This window comes from Nothoprocta perdicaria, unplaced genomic scaffold, assembly GCF_003342845.1.
Source record: "Nothoprocta perdicaria isolate Ctin4 unplaced genomic scaffold, notPer1 scaffold_197, whole genome shotgun sequence".
Taxonomy (NCBI): Eukaryota; Metazoa; Chordata; class Aves; order Tinamiformes; family Tinamidae; genus Nothoprocta; species Nothoprocta perdicaria.
The window spans coordinates 670,577-688,790 of NW_020455171.1; the positions used below are offsets into that span (position 1 = coordinate 670,577).

Consider the following 18,214-nt stretch of genomic DNA (forward strand, 5'->3'; position numbering starts at 1 on the left):
AGAAGAACACTAATAAACATAGAATTCAAAGTTATATTTTCATACATATAAAGAGTCAAGCATTCTGTATAAACAACTTATATTTCATTTATCTCTTGACAATGAATTTGTCTTCAGGCAAGAGTAAAACATTGAACATGTTCCTTTGAAATGCATGTGTCCAACTTCGACATACCCAGAATTTTTAAGAATGTGGAGTATCTCAGCAGTCTCAACAGTTTTTTATTTCCTACTATTTCTACCTACTTATTTCTACCTACCTATTTCCTACTATTTCCTACTATTTCCTACTATTACTACCTTTTGATCTAGAATTCAGTTATGATAGTGTATGATACAATTGTGTTTCCCCTAAAGAAAAAGTGCTCCATCCAGAATGCTTTTGTGTTGATCAGTGTCACAAAGGAACAAAAATACAGGCAGTGTGCAATTTATGTATAGGAGCAAATAATAGAAGTTTAAGATTAGCTGCGGGGAAATTGAAGAAATGAGAGATCTGGAGATGGGAGAAAYATTCTATTTGTAGAGAGAAAGGATGCAGCAGAAATCTAAAGAAASATACTTTTTGAGAAATAGCGTTTAGTGACAGGACAGAAAAAGAGACTGTTGGAAAGGAAAGGTAGCTTGGGGAAGAAACTATGGCATGATAACATGGTCAGTGATATAATGGGATTGGACAGGGATGCAACTGGATAGGTATTAAGAAAATTATCAAAGCAGAGGCAAGCAAAAGTTTGTTAGTGGGATTCTTATAATTTTTTTTTTGTCTTCTTTTCTGTATGTTGCAGGCAGCAGTTTCCGACCAGGAAAGGAAGAAGATGAAGCGAAAAGGTGACCGATATTCTATGCAGACATCACTCATTGTGGCAGCACTGAAGCGGTTGCTTCCCATTGGCCTAAATATTTGTGCTCCTGGAGACCAAGAGCTAATTGCACTAGCCAAAAATCGATTCAGTATGGTAGGTGCACTTTTTTACATTTCTAAACCTACAAATTTTCTTCTAACTAAAATTTTGAAATTTTCTTTCCTGCCCTCATTTTTACAGTATGACATGAATGCTGTTAAATCTACTGATTTCCTACATGATTTTTTTGATCAGGAAGCTCTAAACTATATCTCATGATCAAAAGGACTAGATAGAAAAGATTCCAGAGTTCCAGAAGAAATGCTGGAATTCTWTTTCCTCCCTTTCAACTTTCTGGGTGGAATGTTTGCTTTGCTGTTTTTCCAGTCTCTTSAGCGTAGACAGTGAAAAAATAGAGTCTGAGTTAGAAGCAGAACCTTCACGTTAATTGTGTTTGTTTTGTAACCTTTCTCATTTTAACGTTGTTCTATGGGTATATAATTAAGAGTTCTTATTCATAGTCAACACTGTAATTCTGTCATATAAAGGTACAATGGTGACTATAGTAGATAGTAAGGTACATAGCATTCTCATTTTCTCTGAATGAAATATTTCAATTAGGACGTGGCTATATTTCTAAAGGGTCAGTAAATACATAGAGATGATGCTCTTAAATTAGAATAGTTGTTTTTAACAATAAGTTATGCTTGTTATATTTTATGAAGATTAAATTTAAAAATGCAAATAAGAACTGGATGTTTCCTCAGTTGTGTGCTAAATACCATAACTCACCTTCTGGTGAGTGCAGGAATTTCTATAGGGCTAGGCTTTTCATTGTTCAGAAAATGATTCTTCCAGGAATATACTGTCAGAACAACAATGGAATATAGTACTTTCTCAAAATGTAATGCTCTTTACCTTCTAACATGTTGTATGATCTTCAGGCAACTGAACTGAATATATTGGAAGGATAAAAGCTCTCCAAAAGAATCAGAAATCATATCTGTGAAGACTTTGCTCTCTTTTTAAATTTTCAGGACAAGAATAAAAAATCTGATCATGGCATAGCTTTCCCTTGAGCAAACTTTCTTCAAMGGATTTTTATAATAATATTTTAAAAATCACACTTATATTTAGTATATTGAATTAATCCGGACAAATATGAATGCTGCCATCTAAATCTTTTTCAGGGGAGTTGGATGTGACTAGCTCYGGTCTGAAAAATTCATATTTCCTCTGAGTTTTTCCTCACTTCTTGCTGTCAGTTTTAGTCACCGTTCAGACCAAGCCCAAGCTTGACATTTATATGAACAGTATCTTTTCTTATTTAGTTGTTATGTCTAATTTATATGACTTTTAATGTTGACAGAAAGATACTGAGGATGAAGTTCGAGATATCATTCGCAGTAATATTCATCTGCAGGGCAAGGTAATCAATATGCATTTTTAAACACATTTTTTAAACACCTTTTTTTTTAGTTCGTTCATTAGTACAGTGTAATGACCTGTTTTGGATAGCTCATAATCCCTTTTTCTCATCTCTCAGGTATCTTTTTCTCATCTGCAGAAATCTGGGCAATTATGTATCTAATGTTTGATGTCAAATGCTAAATACTGTGTCACATATGATAGCATGTGACCCTTTATATGCCTGCCTATCAGTACCATTAATGTGATGTTGAAGATGTAAACAATGCCTCTCTCTGCTTAAATGCTTCCTTCTATTGTTTGAGATACAATCTACAAAATACTCGTAGCTATTTTATATCATTTTGAAGTGTAAAGAAAGATGAAACTGCCACTTGTGCAAATTCTGTGAAGTGAAAAAATCACCACAAGGCTCTATTTTGTCCCTATTTTCCAGACCAGGAGGAAAAAAAAGTGTAGATTTTTGTTAACACAGTTCTAGTTATTCTGTGTGAAATTAATAGCCTTAGGACAGAAGTCCTAAACTAGCCCAACGTAATGCTGTTCAATGCTTCATATAATGACAAWGGATGCAGCCAGGGTATGAGAGTGCAATAAAATGATGTACTTGTTGACTGAAGGAAGAGGGATTTTGAACCATGGATAGTGCTTTACCAAACAACCCCTTCATCTCTCTCTCCCTACCTCCTGTCTACTCTGTTCTTTAACTCAATTTGCTTTTGGAAAAAAGCACTGTTTGAGACTTGCCCTTTTAAATCTTTAGCTATAAATGTTGCAGCGTGTTTCATGCCTTTGTCTACATTTGTCTTCACCCTGTTTCTGTCTTTCCATTCCTTGCATGCCTGCATGCTGTTAACCAGTACCGAGCCTTTTCTTTCAAGAAATTGATGACGAAACTTGCATTCATTTTGACATGGATGAAGCTCAAGTCACCAAAATCTGTCTTTCCATTCCTTGCATGCCTGCATGCTGTTAACCAGTACCGAGCCTTTTCTTTCAAGAAATTGATGACGAAACTTGCATTCATTTTGACATGGATGAAGCTCAAGTCACCAAAATCTTCTTCCAACCATGCTCATTCACACGTTGAAATACCAACTATTCATGCCCTTAGAAAACTACCTTTACAAAAAAGCTGTACCTTGATAGAATGTGAGCAGTGCTCAGATCAAAAGACACCTCTGCCTGTGATTAAAAAGTCTTTTGTGGACTATCCATTCATGATGATCCAGTCAAATGCTCACACAAAGACTGTGTATGTGACAGTTGTTAAGAAATGGAAAAGCCRAAAGGTGGAAGAAATGCCTGCCAGTTATGGCTTTCTAGGTTGTAATAAGCTATTGTTGAGCTCCTGTGTAAGTTGATAATTTTTAGTACTTACATAATCTGTGTATTATAAGATGATTTGTAAAGGTGAGTTAGTGTTATTGTCTCATTTCAGGCATAAATTGAAATTTATGTGATTTAGAAAAGTAGGTGTCAAGCTAAATTTTTTTGAGGGGAAAAAATGAACAGAGAAGATTTTGCTAATGGTAAAATGGGAAATCACTAAAAGAGAGAAAATGAAATATAAAGAGAAAAGTGGGCAAAACATGCCTCATATATTGCTTCATGCTTTACAGGCTTATTAAAATACATTCCTCATTCCTCACAGAACTAGAAAGAGAGTGTTTAAAAGTCTGTCTACCTCATATACATTACATTTCCTCAGTTAATATGCTGCTCACTGTTACCAGTGCTATTTATTGCTTCTTGACAGACTGCTGTTCATATGGCTGTCATACCTTTAGTCCTCTAAAATCTTTTAACTAACAGTGTGTGAATCAATGTTCAGTTTTGTTTACATGTATTCTCCGGATGCTTTAAAATCAGTGAACACTGTAAAGTTATGGGTTAGCCATGCAAAGTTGTCTTTGTTCTTTATAAGCAATTTCTGAAAATGAAAAATTTTGACCCTGTTTTTGAGACATTTTGCCTTGGTTRCTTTTTATATCCTTCTCCTGCAGCTTGAGGATCCTGCCATTAGGTGGCAGATGGCACTTTATAAAGACTTACCAAACAGAACTGAAGGTTCCTCAGATCCTGAGAAGACTGTGGAAAGAGTTCTTGATATAGCAAATGTACTGTTTCACCTGGAGCAGGTGAGACATATTTTCCCAGTTCCATTGCTTCATATTATAAGAGCACCGTGTATTTAGCCTTTCAGTTATATTTTCACCTTTCATATCTAATTTTGTTTTCCTTTGTTCTTTCTTTTGGTGACGTACATTTGCATACTTTGTCTTGTGTTCATGCTGAACATAAAATGTTTCTGCAGTSCAACAATCATTTATCTGGAAAAAGATTAAGGGATATTTTCTATATACCTTGGGGTATGTCATCTGGGGCAAAGAAATCACTTAAGTTTTACCTCTTTCAGTGGGATGTCCATAGGCCATGAAATTTGAGTAAAAAAAAGAAAAAGCATAATTATTGAAAAAAAATATTTACTCAAGGTATTTTTCCACCTTTTTTTTTTTTTGTTTTACAGTAGTAGCTAAAAAATAAAGCTACCTAAGTGATTATTGCGTAAGTAGCTGGATATTACAGCTGTATAAATTTGGCCAGGCAGATGAACTGACAGATAGCTTTCCTACTAATGGCTTTAGAAAGCTACTTACTGAACATTGATTTAAAAAAAAAAAAAAAAAAAGGAATGTTCATTTGACAAAATTGATATAAAAACTTATTTTTAAGGGGAATCTGGAAATGAATATGCACATTAAGTGAATTGCATTGACTGTGAAATACATAAAATTCTTAATAATTTGGAAGGTTTAGCAATATTATAATTTGCCAGTCAAGCAAATTGTTTGCATGTCTGATCTCAAATTCACACTTGTTGAGTGATGGTGAATACAAATGAAAGTGAGCCTTGCTGGCTCAAATAGGACTTGCTGCATTCAAGAAACAGTGGAAGCAAGGTGAAATAATGATTGTTCTGAGAAAGTTTAGGCAGAATCTTTAGCTTGTTTCAGAATATGGTGTGAAATTCCACTATTGATATAATATTTGCATGCTTAAGTATTGCTAACGTGAAGCATGGGAAATTTTGTTTGAGTTAATTTATGGTGTTCTTCACAGTAGTATCCCATGTCTCTCTGATTATACTTGTTTCCAAGAATAAGTCAGTYGAGAATAAGGGCTGTGAAGTGTTGTGCATTTCTTATCAGTCAAATACCTGGTTCTTGGTATCCTTAACTACTTCATGTGTTGATATAAATATTCATGTCCCAGCTGTTGTGTCACACAGCTCTTCATTTAGTTTTGCTAGCCTTTATACAGACTTCCTTCAAATTCAGCAGTCTTAGGTGTTTGACAGAAGAAGATAGAAACGTGTCGCATTATACCCATTAACAACTGTGTATGGAGCAAATAAGAAAGGATAAAGTGTGRATGCAGTGCGACAAATTTTTCTTTTTTTCCTGGTGGAAGAAAACTAGGATCATGGAGGACAGCATGTCTTGGCTTTTAACCAAGTTTTATCAACGTTAAAGGAAACGGAAGGAAATTGAKTGCCATGTACAACAGTCTCGTATTTCAGTTTTTGAGTTTCAACAGATATACAATCCCTTTATTTCTGGTACTTGAGCTCTACAATTGTGTTACATAACCAGTTTGAGCATTTGGAGAAACTGCCCATGAGCTAGAGCCCTAAGGTATTATCCCTTGTGTTTTCGCTGATTTGTCATGGGAATGTAATATATATTTATTTATAATATTTATATGTATGTATAGCAGTAGTACAAAACTAATGTGGACTCTATTCATAACACTGAATCAGGACTTCAGATTAAACTTTCCATCTTGTAATGCAGTAAATGCTGTCTGCATTTGCTCTACTTTGCACATAAAGTTTGCAAATTTGGCCTTGAAATTCTACTTTYCTTGTGTAGGCAATCACTCAAGTGTTTTTTTTTTTTTCTTTTATTGAAATGAGTAATTCTGTATCTTAAAAAATACTGAATGTCTGAATAGTGAGGTTTTTTGTTTGTTTTTATCATAGTCTTTCAGTTCTTTGCTCTCCATATACAATACTCTATTTTCCTTATTGTGTTTACAAAGATCTGTAGTTAATTCTCTGTATTTTCATTCGATGAGATATTAACTTTTTTTTTTATTATTATTTTCAGAGATCAGCTTGTGTAGGCCGAGGCTATTTCTTTTGGGAAAGTATAGATAATTTAATATAGTTTCTGAAGATTATTACTAATTACCTAACTTGCACATTTGGTTTTGTCTGACTTCTAAATTACTAGCTCTGGCTTCATTTTGATTGCAGTGAATACTTTTTATGTTTTCTCATAACAAATTTTGCTAATTTTTAAATCTTTAATCTAAACAATTACTACTAGGTTCTACTAGAATGTCACCATTTAATCTTTCAACATGTGTAATTCTCCATTTTACTGAATGCTTTGCAGTTTGATTAAATATTTATCCGTTAATTGTTAATTATTTTTGGTATTTCACTAAACTAGCACAATCCTCTTGGATAACTATGTCTGTATTGAATGAGGAGTCTTTATAAATATAAAACTTACTGCATATTTTAATATAAAATGCCTCATTTTGTTATAAAATAGAATCACCAAGTCTTTCAGGTTAGAGATGTTAACTTCCCTTGACTCTTTTGATGATGTGGGGAGACAGTGGAGCTAGAAATCACTCTAGCACAATAAGAGAATTTATTGACATCAATTCCTGAATCAGTTGTTTATGCAGGACAAAAAAAATGGAGGCTTCTGTAAGAACTGTGTAGGTTAAGTAGAACCAAAGGATCTTTATGGAGTATATGTTWAGTCACAAAAAAAGTGAGTAGACACAGGCAGGAATGATCCGTAACAAAGTCTGCCATCACAGTTCCCAAGTTATCTGGGTAAGGGCAGTAGTGTGCTAGTGCTGTTCTAGACTCTAGTCACTTCCTTTGGATGGAAACAGAATGGAGAAAACTGAAGAAATGAGGACATAGCACACCCAGTCTCGTCTCATGCTGATGTAAAGCCAGGATATAGTAGATTTTATCTGAACACAGTGCTCTAACATAAAAGGAATGTAACTGAAGTGTTTTGGCACATCTTATATTCATGCTAGTTATTCAGATTAATTGAAGCAAATCAGTCCTTGTTAAAGCTCTGTAGCGATCTTTAATTTTAAAACTTGATTTCTGTGCATCATAGCCAATCTTGGTACATATTGCAGGTAAAAAATTAATAGTATGCAAACAAATGTCTTTAAAAAGATTGAGCCAATATGAAAATATGCAMCTTACATAATGTACGTATGTAAAGAGCAACATACAAAAGAAAAATGGAGGGTTCTGTATATTAAAATTTAAGGCTTTCTGAAACAAAATGGCCTYAGTGACAATAATATTCCATCTAAATAAAAGTTAAAAAAAACCCTAAATCTTAAAAGAAATTTTGCTTTTTCATTTTTTTTAATATTGCTTTTCCACATTTTAGTTGATGACTTGAATTCTGTCTAGAGCACATTTTCTTATCCATTATTATTTTTCCGGTARATTTTTTCTGTCATCTAACATTTTTATTATTATGAATAGACAGTARGAGAAAGCTGTGTTATTTATTTTTCCCTTTGTATTTTATATACCAGGTTGARCATCCTCAGAGGTCCAAAAAAGCAGTGTGGCATAAACTGCTGTCTAAGCAGAGGAAAAGAGCGGTAGTTGCCTGCTTTAGAATGGCACCATTGTATAATCTTCCCAGGTAAAAACTATACTGYTTGTACAAGTCAGAAATGTAGTTATGTTCATATGATGCTATTTCATGAGTTCTAAAGGGAAAAAAAAAAGCAATAACAGAAAATTCTACAGTATAATGTACATTAAACACTACAGTACACTTGAATTTTAAGTTCAAATTTGTGTTTTTCCCTCTGTCATATTAATCTACCCATTACTACTSTGAAAGCATTTTGTAGGAGATCATATAGACATATCAGGATCACCTTAAGATGATCTTGAGATATAAATTTCCTCCTAAGCTGTGGTCCTGGTCTTGAACTCTAAAGTTATTATTGTTATTAGACACCAAAGTCTTTGGATATAGGAAATAAATAGCTAATATTTATCTGAGGGAAACTTGCCTAATTACTATACATTTTTAGAAGTTTCATTCTACTGAGCAAGARGTATATGCATATACTTGGTGTGTTTCATGCCTCTTTTTATCATTTTGTCCTTCCTTCTTCAAGAGAACAAGAGGAGTTTATATTCAGATGAATTTCAGAAYCTTGAAATTGTGCAAGGAATGACCAGGCAAAAGAAAAAAACCAAAAACCCCTACTTTTATCAGATTTTTTCAAGATAAGAACATTCTCTCTTGCTCCAAAAGGCTTGCATTTTATCAAATCACTGTAGTTTTCGAGTTGAATTTCAGAGTCGTTCCAGAGAAGCATAAGGGCATGAGATGCCTTAGCAGCCTGAAATCAGGCTGCCTGGTGGGATGAGAATAGAAATAAAGTATTTTTATCTTTAGCTGTTCTTATTTCTAAACCTTTTGCTCATAAAAGCATTCATGTACATATTAATTATATTTTTTCCTTTTCAGTATACAAAACTGAAAGTTATTTAAAAGAAATAACTTTTAAATAAAAAATAAATAAAAACTTGTCTAAAATTCTTTATGGAGACTCATACCTGCCATGTCCTACCATCCATTTTGCACTGAAACTTGAAGAAAAAAAAAAAATCTAAATATCATAAATAGTTCCTTCCTCCTCCACCTCCCCACCCGTCCATTTAATGTAATGAAGTCTAGAAAAAACTCAGTTTATAATTTTGAATGTGCAAATCTAATCCCAAACATTTTAAAAATGAAAATATTTRGGAGCAATCCAAAGTCATCAATGGCTCTCGTCTTAATATTAAAATGAAAATAATATGAAAACTTTTTGCATTCAGAATAAAGCTTGCTAATTTAGCCAAGTAATTGATTTTATTTCTTAAAAATTAGTTTCCTAAAGTTGCATTSATTATTTGTTCCTGGAGTCATTTACTGTTAAATTTCCATATTAATTTTACAGATATTTGTGTGGCATATTTTTAAACGTGGAATATTAATATAAGATATATTTTWAAAATTTTTCTTCCTCTTTAAGTGGTGGTTATTGTGTCTGATGGTTCACCAAATTAAGTGAAATTCATATTGACCTAATCTTTTCTATTTTGAAACTTAAAGTTTGTGATTTAAATTTCCTTTTTTTAGGCACCGAGCTGTCAATCTCTTTCTCCAAGGCTATGATAAATCTTGGATTGAAACAGAAGAACACTATTTTGAAGATAAACTGATAGAAGACTTAGCAGTACGTCTGGGTGCAAAGGGCTGTGGGAATGTATTATGAATTAACACTAATATAATCACAACTATAAGTCTGGGAGGTACATAAGAAATAATCTAAACTACCTCTGCACAAAGGCATGCAAGTCATGCTGACAAGCATTAGAAGTTCAAGTGGTGGATATTCCAGAATCAACTCAGGCAGTCTCTTAGTTTCACTGTCATTATAAAGAGTTTTAAACTTTTATCCAAGTTAAATGTCAGTTGCTGTAATCCCCTTACCTTCTGCCCTGTATCCAAAAGAAACAGATTTTTCTCTCTATTTTTTTTTTCTCCACCAGATTCTCCATCATGTTTTTGAAGGTATTTAAATACACATTAAAGTCAAAATGTCAAAAAGAATATAAAGCTAAGGAACTGTAATAGATTAATCAGTTCCTTAAAAACAGATATGATGATGTTTGTCTTTATTTTGAACAGAAGTGGCATTACCTCTTTATTCTATTTTTGTGTATATCAGCAGGAGAAGGGAGGGAATGTAAACATCACTCCTTTGTCTGAGGATCTTGATTATGCTGCTATGCAAAGTGTGRTTTGGGAAAGCTTATACAGATCAAGTCTGTAAGGAAACTAGATTTTTAATGTTTGAAATAAAGATAATGAGATATTTAAAACAAACTCTATCTTATTAGCAGTAAAGTGTGCTTCTGTTTTAGTAAAGGTATCTGAACACTTATATGTGATATAAAATTATGAATTAATTTTAATAGAAGTTGCTGGATGTTATAGGAGTAATACACTGAATGAAAGAAATTAGAATACATTAAATCATTTAGGTCTTCAGCATTTAGAAATGGCCACTGAAATGTCCATTTACTTTATCCACTTATATTAACTTTATATAATAATTAACTTTATATAATAAAATAAATTTTATTTTACATTTAAATAACTATGCAGATTTGTCTCAAAATATTAACAACTTAAGAATGTTTTTTTCCCCAGAAATATGATAAAATAGGGTTATTTTATTTATGCTATACTTTAAAAATGAATTCTACTTAATTAAGTTTTTGGTGAATTTGAACCTCCATGTACTTTGAGTTACATCTCTAAAATCTGATAGTTTGTATTAAACGTTAACATGGCCTCTGCCCTTTTGCTTCATCAGTTTTAATAATAGTAGACAGRTATTTTGAATAGCAACATTACCAAGTACAGAAAGCTGCCATTTAATTAAAGGAAAAGGTCAACATCCTAAATGAGATTGAAATAATGAATAGAGGGAGACTCCTGTAATAGTAAAATGTAACTGCAGTTATAATTTGCATTGTTCAGAACTTGTTATAGTTACTGAAAATATTGTCACATATTGGAGGRAAAAAAAAGTGATATGAATCTTTAATGGCCATTGTTTTCACTTCTAATAATGGAAATAGACTGGCAAGTGAAGCAATCACACATACATGTCAACTAGAAGCCTCAGCTTCTCAGCTGCAACCAGTTGTTTTTGGTACAGCTCAAGAGAGATGATGGACGTGACATTTTTATCTTTGAAGTATAGTACACATAGATATCTATAAATATTTCCTTGGGAGCATGTTTAAGATTAAACCACCTGATCTTTTCTTAATAGACAAAAAGTCCCATTTTCTTATCATCTACCATGTGGCCAACTCTTTCTCTTCTTGCAAGAAGCAAAGCATCTTGATATTCCTCTGGCAACATTAGGCCTGATGTAGCACTTGGAACAGAGGAGTGTAATTTTCAGCTGATATGGCTTGTTAATGTAGAGAGGAACAGATAGTATGATAGCTAATAATGCAGTCACTCAATCTGGACAATAGTAGTAGCAGCTTGAAGTTGTTTTCAAAATCTAAAGAAGAGAGTTCATATTTAAGGAAGTCTAAAGCTGTGCAAATAGTATCATCTTGATACCCTACAATGTGTGTTCTAAACACAGTCAAGATTCAGGTTTTTCCTGCTTATTCTGCTTGGAACTTCCTTCATCCTGGTCACACAGGTCAAAAGTGTGTATGAGAGTGTTTAAGAAAGTGAACAAAGAAARGTATTTTTGAAATAGATAAATGAATATACTTTTTCTAACTTTAATTTTCTTTTCCTGAAGAAGCCTGGAGAGGAACCACCAGAAGAAGATGAAGGCCCTAAAAGAGTTGATCCTTTACATCAACTTATTCTACTATTCAGTCGGACAGCCTTAACTGAAAAATGGTAGGGATGTTGTGAAAAGTGTATGCAGATGTTGAGATTGTTGAGATTACTTATGTATTTGAAGTTATCTCTGTCAAGTTAGATAGTATTGGCTAAGTTAGAACATGAGCTTAAGCATGTATGTTTGTTTAAAGTTACACTGAAATCCTTCTGTGTAAAGAGATTTTAAAATGACTGAGAATGAGATTTTGGGAATTTTCTAAGGACAAGCAGATGACCTTACAAACTGTTGTCACAGTGATAGGTGCCATCCTAGTTACGCTCAGGACATACTCTATCTATCGCTCCTGTTGGTCTTTATTCCACATAGAAGTTATWACCCGAATATGAAATATATATTTACCCTCTAGATATAATTGAAAAAATAGCTATATTATCTTTTCTGGAAGGTGATTATTAATTTCTGAACCTTTTGTTTGTAGWTGTCTTACCTTTTGGAATTGTATTAGTTCCTCCTTTTCAAAAAACTTTTTAGCTTAATTATTAGCCTAAAATCCCCCTGAAATGTTTTTGAAGGAGCTTAAAATTATTTTGACATTTGATTTCTACTATAATTGCTTGAATCTTCATCATCTTTTTCTTCCTTCTGTCTATTATCCAGCAAATTGGATGAAGATTTCCTGTATATGGCCTATGCTGACATTATGGCAAAGGTATATACTCTTTCATTCTCTTCTACGTTTCTAATGTTTTAATAAAAATAATGAGGTAGACTAAAAACAATTATGTATAAACTGAATTAAGGCTTAATCACCCCCACCCCACATTTTTCTTAATATMCGCTTTCTTTTTGCATGATTGCAGAGCTGTCATGATGAAGAGGATGATGATGGTGAAGAGGAAGTGAAGAGCTTTGAAGTAAGACTAGAATTCTCTTTTACTTTTTCTTGTCATATTAAACATTATTTCATAGCTTCCAACTGACATTTATGTTTCTTGGTTCATGGCTTACTGCAGTTAATTGTCAGTGAAATGCATGTCAGAAGTTGGATTGACAAATATGAGTCATCAGTTTCATGACAGTAAAACAAAACACTGTCACATAATGTAAGATAAATTATCCCAGTAATTGAGTAGCTTTCTAATTTCTGAAGAGAAATTTTAGTAGTAAATTATTCTGAAAATCTGATGAGAATAGGCCATACAGTGCAAAGTATCAGGTTCTATTTTAGTTTGGATGATTGAAATATTGAATTGATTTTTTTACGGTAGTGTAATTTACATTCAGTACACTACATGGTATTTTTATTTCCATATAAATATATATATATATATTTTTTTGTATATTTTCAGAAGTGCTTCTTCACAAAATGTCATCTTTAACTCCTTGAGACTCTTATGATGAGCATAGGAAAGCTGTATTTATTGTTAATTATTGATTTTCCAATAATAATAATCACTGYATTAGGAAACACAATTACATGATTGAATAGCAAGAATGAGATTTGTGTTCTTGTTATGTGTTTGCTCTAGGATCTGTCTCTCTTTTTCCATTAATAAAAATGAAAAGACAAGAAATTTGTCATTCTGAGGGGCACAGAGGAAATTAATTAGCTGATTAATATCTTTAAGCATATGGTAATCCCTGACATTGAGTTGCCTCAACAAAGTTGCCTCTTGTCTTACTGATAAGTTAATATTAATATCTTAATCTTAATATCTTCCACAAAACATGGAAAAATAAAATACATGCTTTAATGTTGCTTTATTCTCTCAAAGTACTGTCTTGTTTGATACAGAAATATCTGTACTTTGATTTTTCTATATTCTTTTAGGGCTTTTTTAGTTTTTATTCACATTGTTTTTAGTCACATAATCTGTATGTTTTCTTTTTTCCATGAGTGCTACTTAAAATGGCACTGTTTTTTTAAAGCTTATATTCCAAATTTGGCTGTCTGTAGAAATCTGGAAATTTCTATTCATCCATCCATACATAAAAAAAATTAAATACAAATTTGAGTGTTCCTTTTTTTWAAATTATGATGTTTCATTGATTAAGAATATTTATTTCTTTAAGCTTTTGTTAGTTTACTCGTATATGTTTAGAAAAATAAGACTCTTGTCCTTATAAATGTGAAAGTTATAAATAGGAACATTTGAAGTAAATTACGAACTTTATCAATACAGAGTTCATTAGTGCTCCATTATCTAAACTATAGTGTGTTCTTTGTTCAGCATTCAACCTTATCTGGTGAGAGAAGATTCTATTCGTTTGTTTTTCTTTATTATTTTTCCTGTAGCTCTGAAATTTATATTCAATTTATGTATTAATCTGTTGAAAAGACAATTTTGTGTATATGTTTTTGGTCAATCACCTGCAGAAAAAAAAAGTGGACATATTTTTCTTATTGCTATTTCGCTTCTTGTCCTTGCCCTTCCTTAAGGTCACAGGATCCCAACGCAGCAAGGTAAAACAAACAAAAAAAATGTATGTGTATTTGTCTGGGTCTAATTTTGTGAATTTTAGGCCCAACGTCTTGGATAAGTTCATCTAAAGGGTCCTGAAAACATTTCTAACATTTCAGTTCCAGCATGACTTTTCTCTAGCAAACTCTTTGTGTATACAAGCTTTTTTAAAGGTTCCAAGATTTGTACAAACTGTGTCATACAAAAATACATTGCCATTCTGGGGAAAATGGAGTGTCATTTGGCTTGTTCATGTTCTTTTAATGTTCCTGCCTTTTTTTGCATCAGTTACCTCCTTTACAGTTATAATTTAATATAAATTTAATTTAATTAAAGCTATCTTTATTTGGCTCTGAAGAGAAGGCAATCAAGCTTTTCATGTGTTACCGGGCAAACATTTTTCATAAACTAGCAGAATTCTGTTTCCAATGTGTRTCACAGTGTACATCAAGTATATCATAGTTTCTCTGCAATTCAGATCCTTTTTGAGTAGATTAAGTCCTTAGCCTGTACTGTGGTAGTATTTGTTAGAAACTCCATATCTAGGGTTGGTATTCCGAATTGAATATAAGACAATTCATAGTTGTTCCTTTTTTTTTTTTTTTTTTCTAAAAGCATGCAGGCAATTGCTGTGAAATATCATAGAGTTAATTTTTATGCCAGCTTTATGTGTGTGTGTGTATATATATACACACTTGTATATATATACACATTATTTGATATTTCACCATTCAKTTCTAACATGTGCCACTTCTTACATGTGCTTGAGCATCAGCTGAGGTTTCTGCCTGCCTTAGGCCAGTAGAAGTCTCTATTCCCATCTGATTCAGAGAGCTTGCTGATAGTACTTCATGAATCATGTTTTGAGAAAATATATAGTGTGCGGGGTAGCTAAGTTTGGTATTGGGGTGATTAAATACAGGTATTTGTGCTGTAAATACAGGTATTTGTGCTCTGACTTACAGAGGCTAACTTACTAGAGATGACTCACCTGAGATGGGGAATGCAGAGGTTTGAGTGACTGTCAGGCTCTAGTTAGTAGTCTCAAAGTTCTGTGTGTATGCTAATGCTGGGAACATCTATAACCTTCTCCATTAAAAGAAGCAAGATGGTTGTGCTTTTCTGTTTGCTAGCTTTTTTTACTGTTTGCTAGCTTTTTTTTTTTTTTTTTACTAACATTCATCCCACAAAAGACAGAGCTTACTGTATGACTGCTGAAAGAGATGATATACTGCAGGAGCAAGTCTTACTCCATAAAAATATTGCACAGATCTTTTTCACTCTCATACTTCAAATGCGTAATCCTAGAAGATAAATACATTCAYGGAGAGTGACAAAATGTGTTTAATGCTGTAATTTCCACAGGCACATGTTATGAATAACAAAAAGGAAGTAGATAAGGAACCTAACAATACAAACTCTTTTGCTTCTTCTAGCAATTTAAACATGACATATCTTTCAGTCTCCCTACACTGAATGCTGTGCACGCCACAGAAAACTTTCTGTCTTGATGACAGAGAAGTGTTTTAAAAAGGCAGAAGATACAATGATATATAATTCTTGTTTCCTTCATGCATGACAGGAAACAGTTGTAAAGATGTGAGATCATATCTACACCAGGTGTATGGGGGGGGCCTCTGTGGTTTCTTTCTGTGTGTGTATTTATCTACCTCAAATCCAGTAGGTTTTTCCTGCCAYGTTTGTGTGCATGCAGCAAGATTGACTTAAATTTTCATGGAAACAAAACTGTATGGCTGTTCTAAGCTTTAAAAAAATATATGAAGTCTAAAATCCCACATCTTTACAGAGTCAAAGCAATGGAGACTTTGGGCAAGCTTGGAATGTAGTAGCAATGATGAGTATATTTTAGTAGCAATGTTCAAGTTCATGAGTCATGAAATGTAGTCACATTTCTGGTATGAATAAGGTGTATGGGAATCACTGCATGGACAGTGGGGAGAAGACGATAGAAACCCACAATAATATTGTTTGCACATTGGTATGTGCCTACTTAAATTTATTTGCTTGTGTTTTCTTTGAATTATTGTGATTATCTCTGTTGCTTGCCCCTCTTCTCTATTGAATAGACATGCAGTTTACTCTCTGTAGAGCTGCTGTCAGTGTCTGTCCTTGATTCTATCTGAAATTAAGATTTCTCATCAAAGTGTTTTACTAGTCCAATGCAAATCCATTTCTGAGGTTAAGTCACCTGGTTATAGTGCTCTGAGTATGTGTAGGATGGGGACTTAAATACAGGAATCAAAGCCCASCTCATCTGTAAAGAAAAGAAATGAGGGAATAGCAGCTTCCTTTGTTAAATATCTTCATCCTGTTACAGCTGGCAACTCTGCTGTTAAATCTTTATATTCACTGAATTTTTATAGTAAGGATAAATCATGCTGTCACTTTTCTGAGGCATAGAATGCCAGCTCTCAGTTCAGGATCTAATTCTTCTGAGATGTTCCCTGTCACAAAGACTGAATAAATGTGACAGTGTACTGTCCGTTTATAATAAAGTAACATTGTTCCATTAAAGAATAGTATGAATTGAGGCTGATCTCCATAGCCACTTATTAATTTTTAGGAATTAAACATTCAAACTAATAAGCAAATATATTTTTCTCATCATTCTTTTTCCTACCCATAATGGAATGGATCTTATTTTTCATTTTTTGATACTTTAAGATCTTTGTGGGTGTTGTTGTGAAAASTGAGACTTTTAAGAGCTGAGGTAAAGATGTTGGGCCCTGCTAAAGGGAGAGGATGTGTTTTTAGAACAGAGGAAGAGGTTACTTACAATAKTTTAAGGTAAGTATTTGAAGCAACTGTAAATTACTAACTGCATTGCAGGGTTCTCTGTAAAAAACGAAATAAATCCTTAAAAGCATCTCCCATTTGACTTCACATTTTAAGAATTACCCTCTGATTTCAAAAACTGAATTCAATAAACCACATCCATGATAACTAACAATGTGTTCTTGCAAACTGCACTTTAATAATCTACTTCTGCACATCTACTTCCCACAGATTTGTGTGGCTTTTTTTTCTTTCTTTTTTTTTTTTTTTGCATTTATTCAGATCTATTGCTGTGTTCTTTTGTGAACATTTCAGTGACAAATTGAAATTTGATCTCTATATTAAATCTACCTTTGTGAAGGGAACTGAAAGAAGTTTCTACTCTTATATTATATTGCCTTGGAGACTCAGAATGTTTCTCTGGTGAAAAATCCTTTCCCTTTCTCATTTTCTTAGTTGAAGGAATCATTATTCTAAAACTCAATTAAGTCTGGCAACACTGTTCTTCTTGTTGTAACTAATGTTGAGATCCCCTCTGCAAATTAAACTTGAGTGGGAATTTTTTAGTAGAGATTTTATATGTAGATAAGAAAGGTACCAGACAGAAGTGTTCATTCTGGGACTGCTCATCATTTTCACAACATTTTTGATATTGGTTGGTGCAGTTCTCTTGGTTTCATAAAAATCATCAAATCACAAATGTGAAATTGTGTCCAGTGGTTTTTGATGATAAATATAATTGCTGCCATTTAAAACATTTAGTGGCAGATGAGTTGACACACATCAAAATTATGGGATAAGTTGAGACCTGGAAATGCTTCTAAAACTATCATCCATCAGACAATGATGCAGTGATTAAATATGAATCACCTTTTGTAGCTTTTTCTGTATGTGGCAGCTGGAATTAGGTCTTGTGTAGCCTCAGATCCTGTAAGATATTTAGAAAGTCCATCCACAGGCTTTCCACCGCTAAAGATCTCAGCAAGTACCTTATTTATCTTTTTTTTTTTTTGCTGAGCTGTTTATATATTGCCCTGCTGAATAGAGTAAGCAGAATTTCAGTTTCCCTAAAATGGGGGTACAAGAGGCTCTTTAGGGCTCATTTTTGATGGGAAATATATTGCACACCAGCCCTAGTATATCCTTAAATAGCTGGGTTGAAATTCC

General features: G+C 33.1%; 1 protein-coding gene across 1 annotated transcript in view; it reads left to right on the forward strand.

Moving 5' to 3' along the window:
- The window catches only part of RYR2 (ryanodine receptor 2), a 312,795-nt gene that overhangs the window by 256,283 nt on the left and 38,298 nt on the right, over positions 1–18,214 (forward strand). The window contains 8 exon segments of the mRNA XM_026037372.1: positions 789–959; positions 2,215–2,274; positions 4,280–4,414; positions 7,929–8,041; positions 9,542–9,638; positions 11,742–11,845; positions 12,447–12,498; positions 12,650–12,703. Of these exon segments, the coding sequence (XP_025893157.1) occupies positions 789–959; positions 2,215–2,274; positions 4,280–4,414; positions 7,929–8,041; positions 9,542–9,638; positions 11,742–11,845; positions 12,447–12,498; positions 12,650–12,703 (786 nt within the window).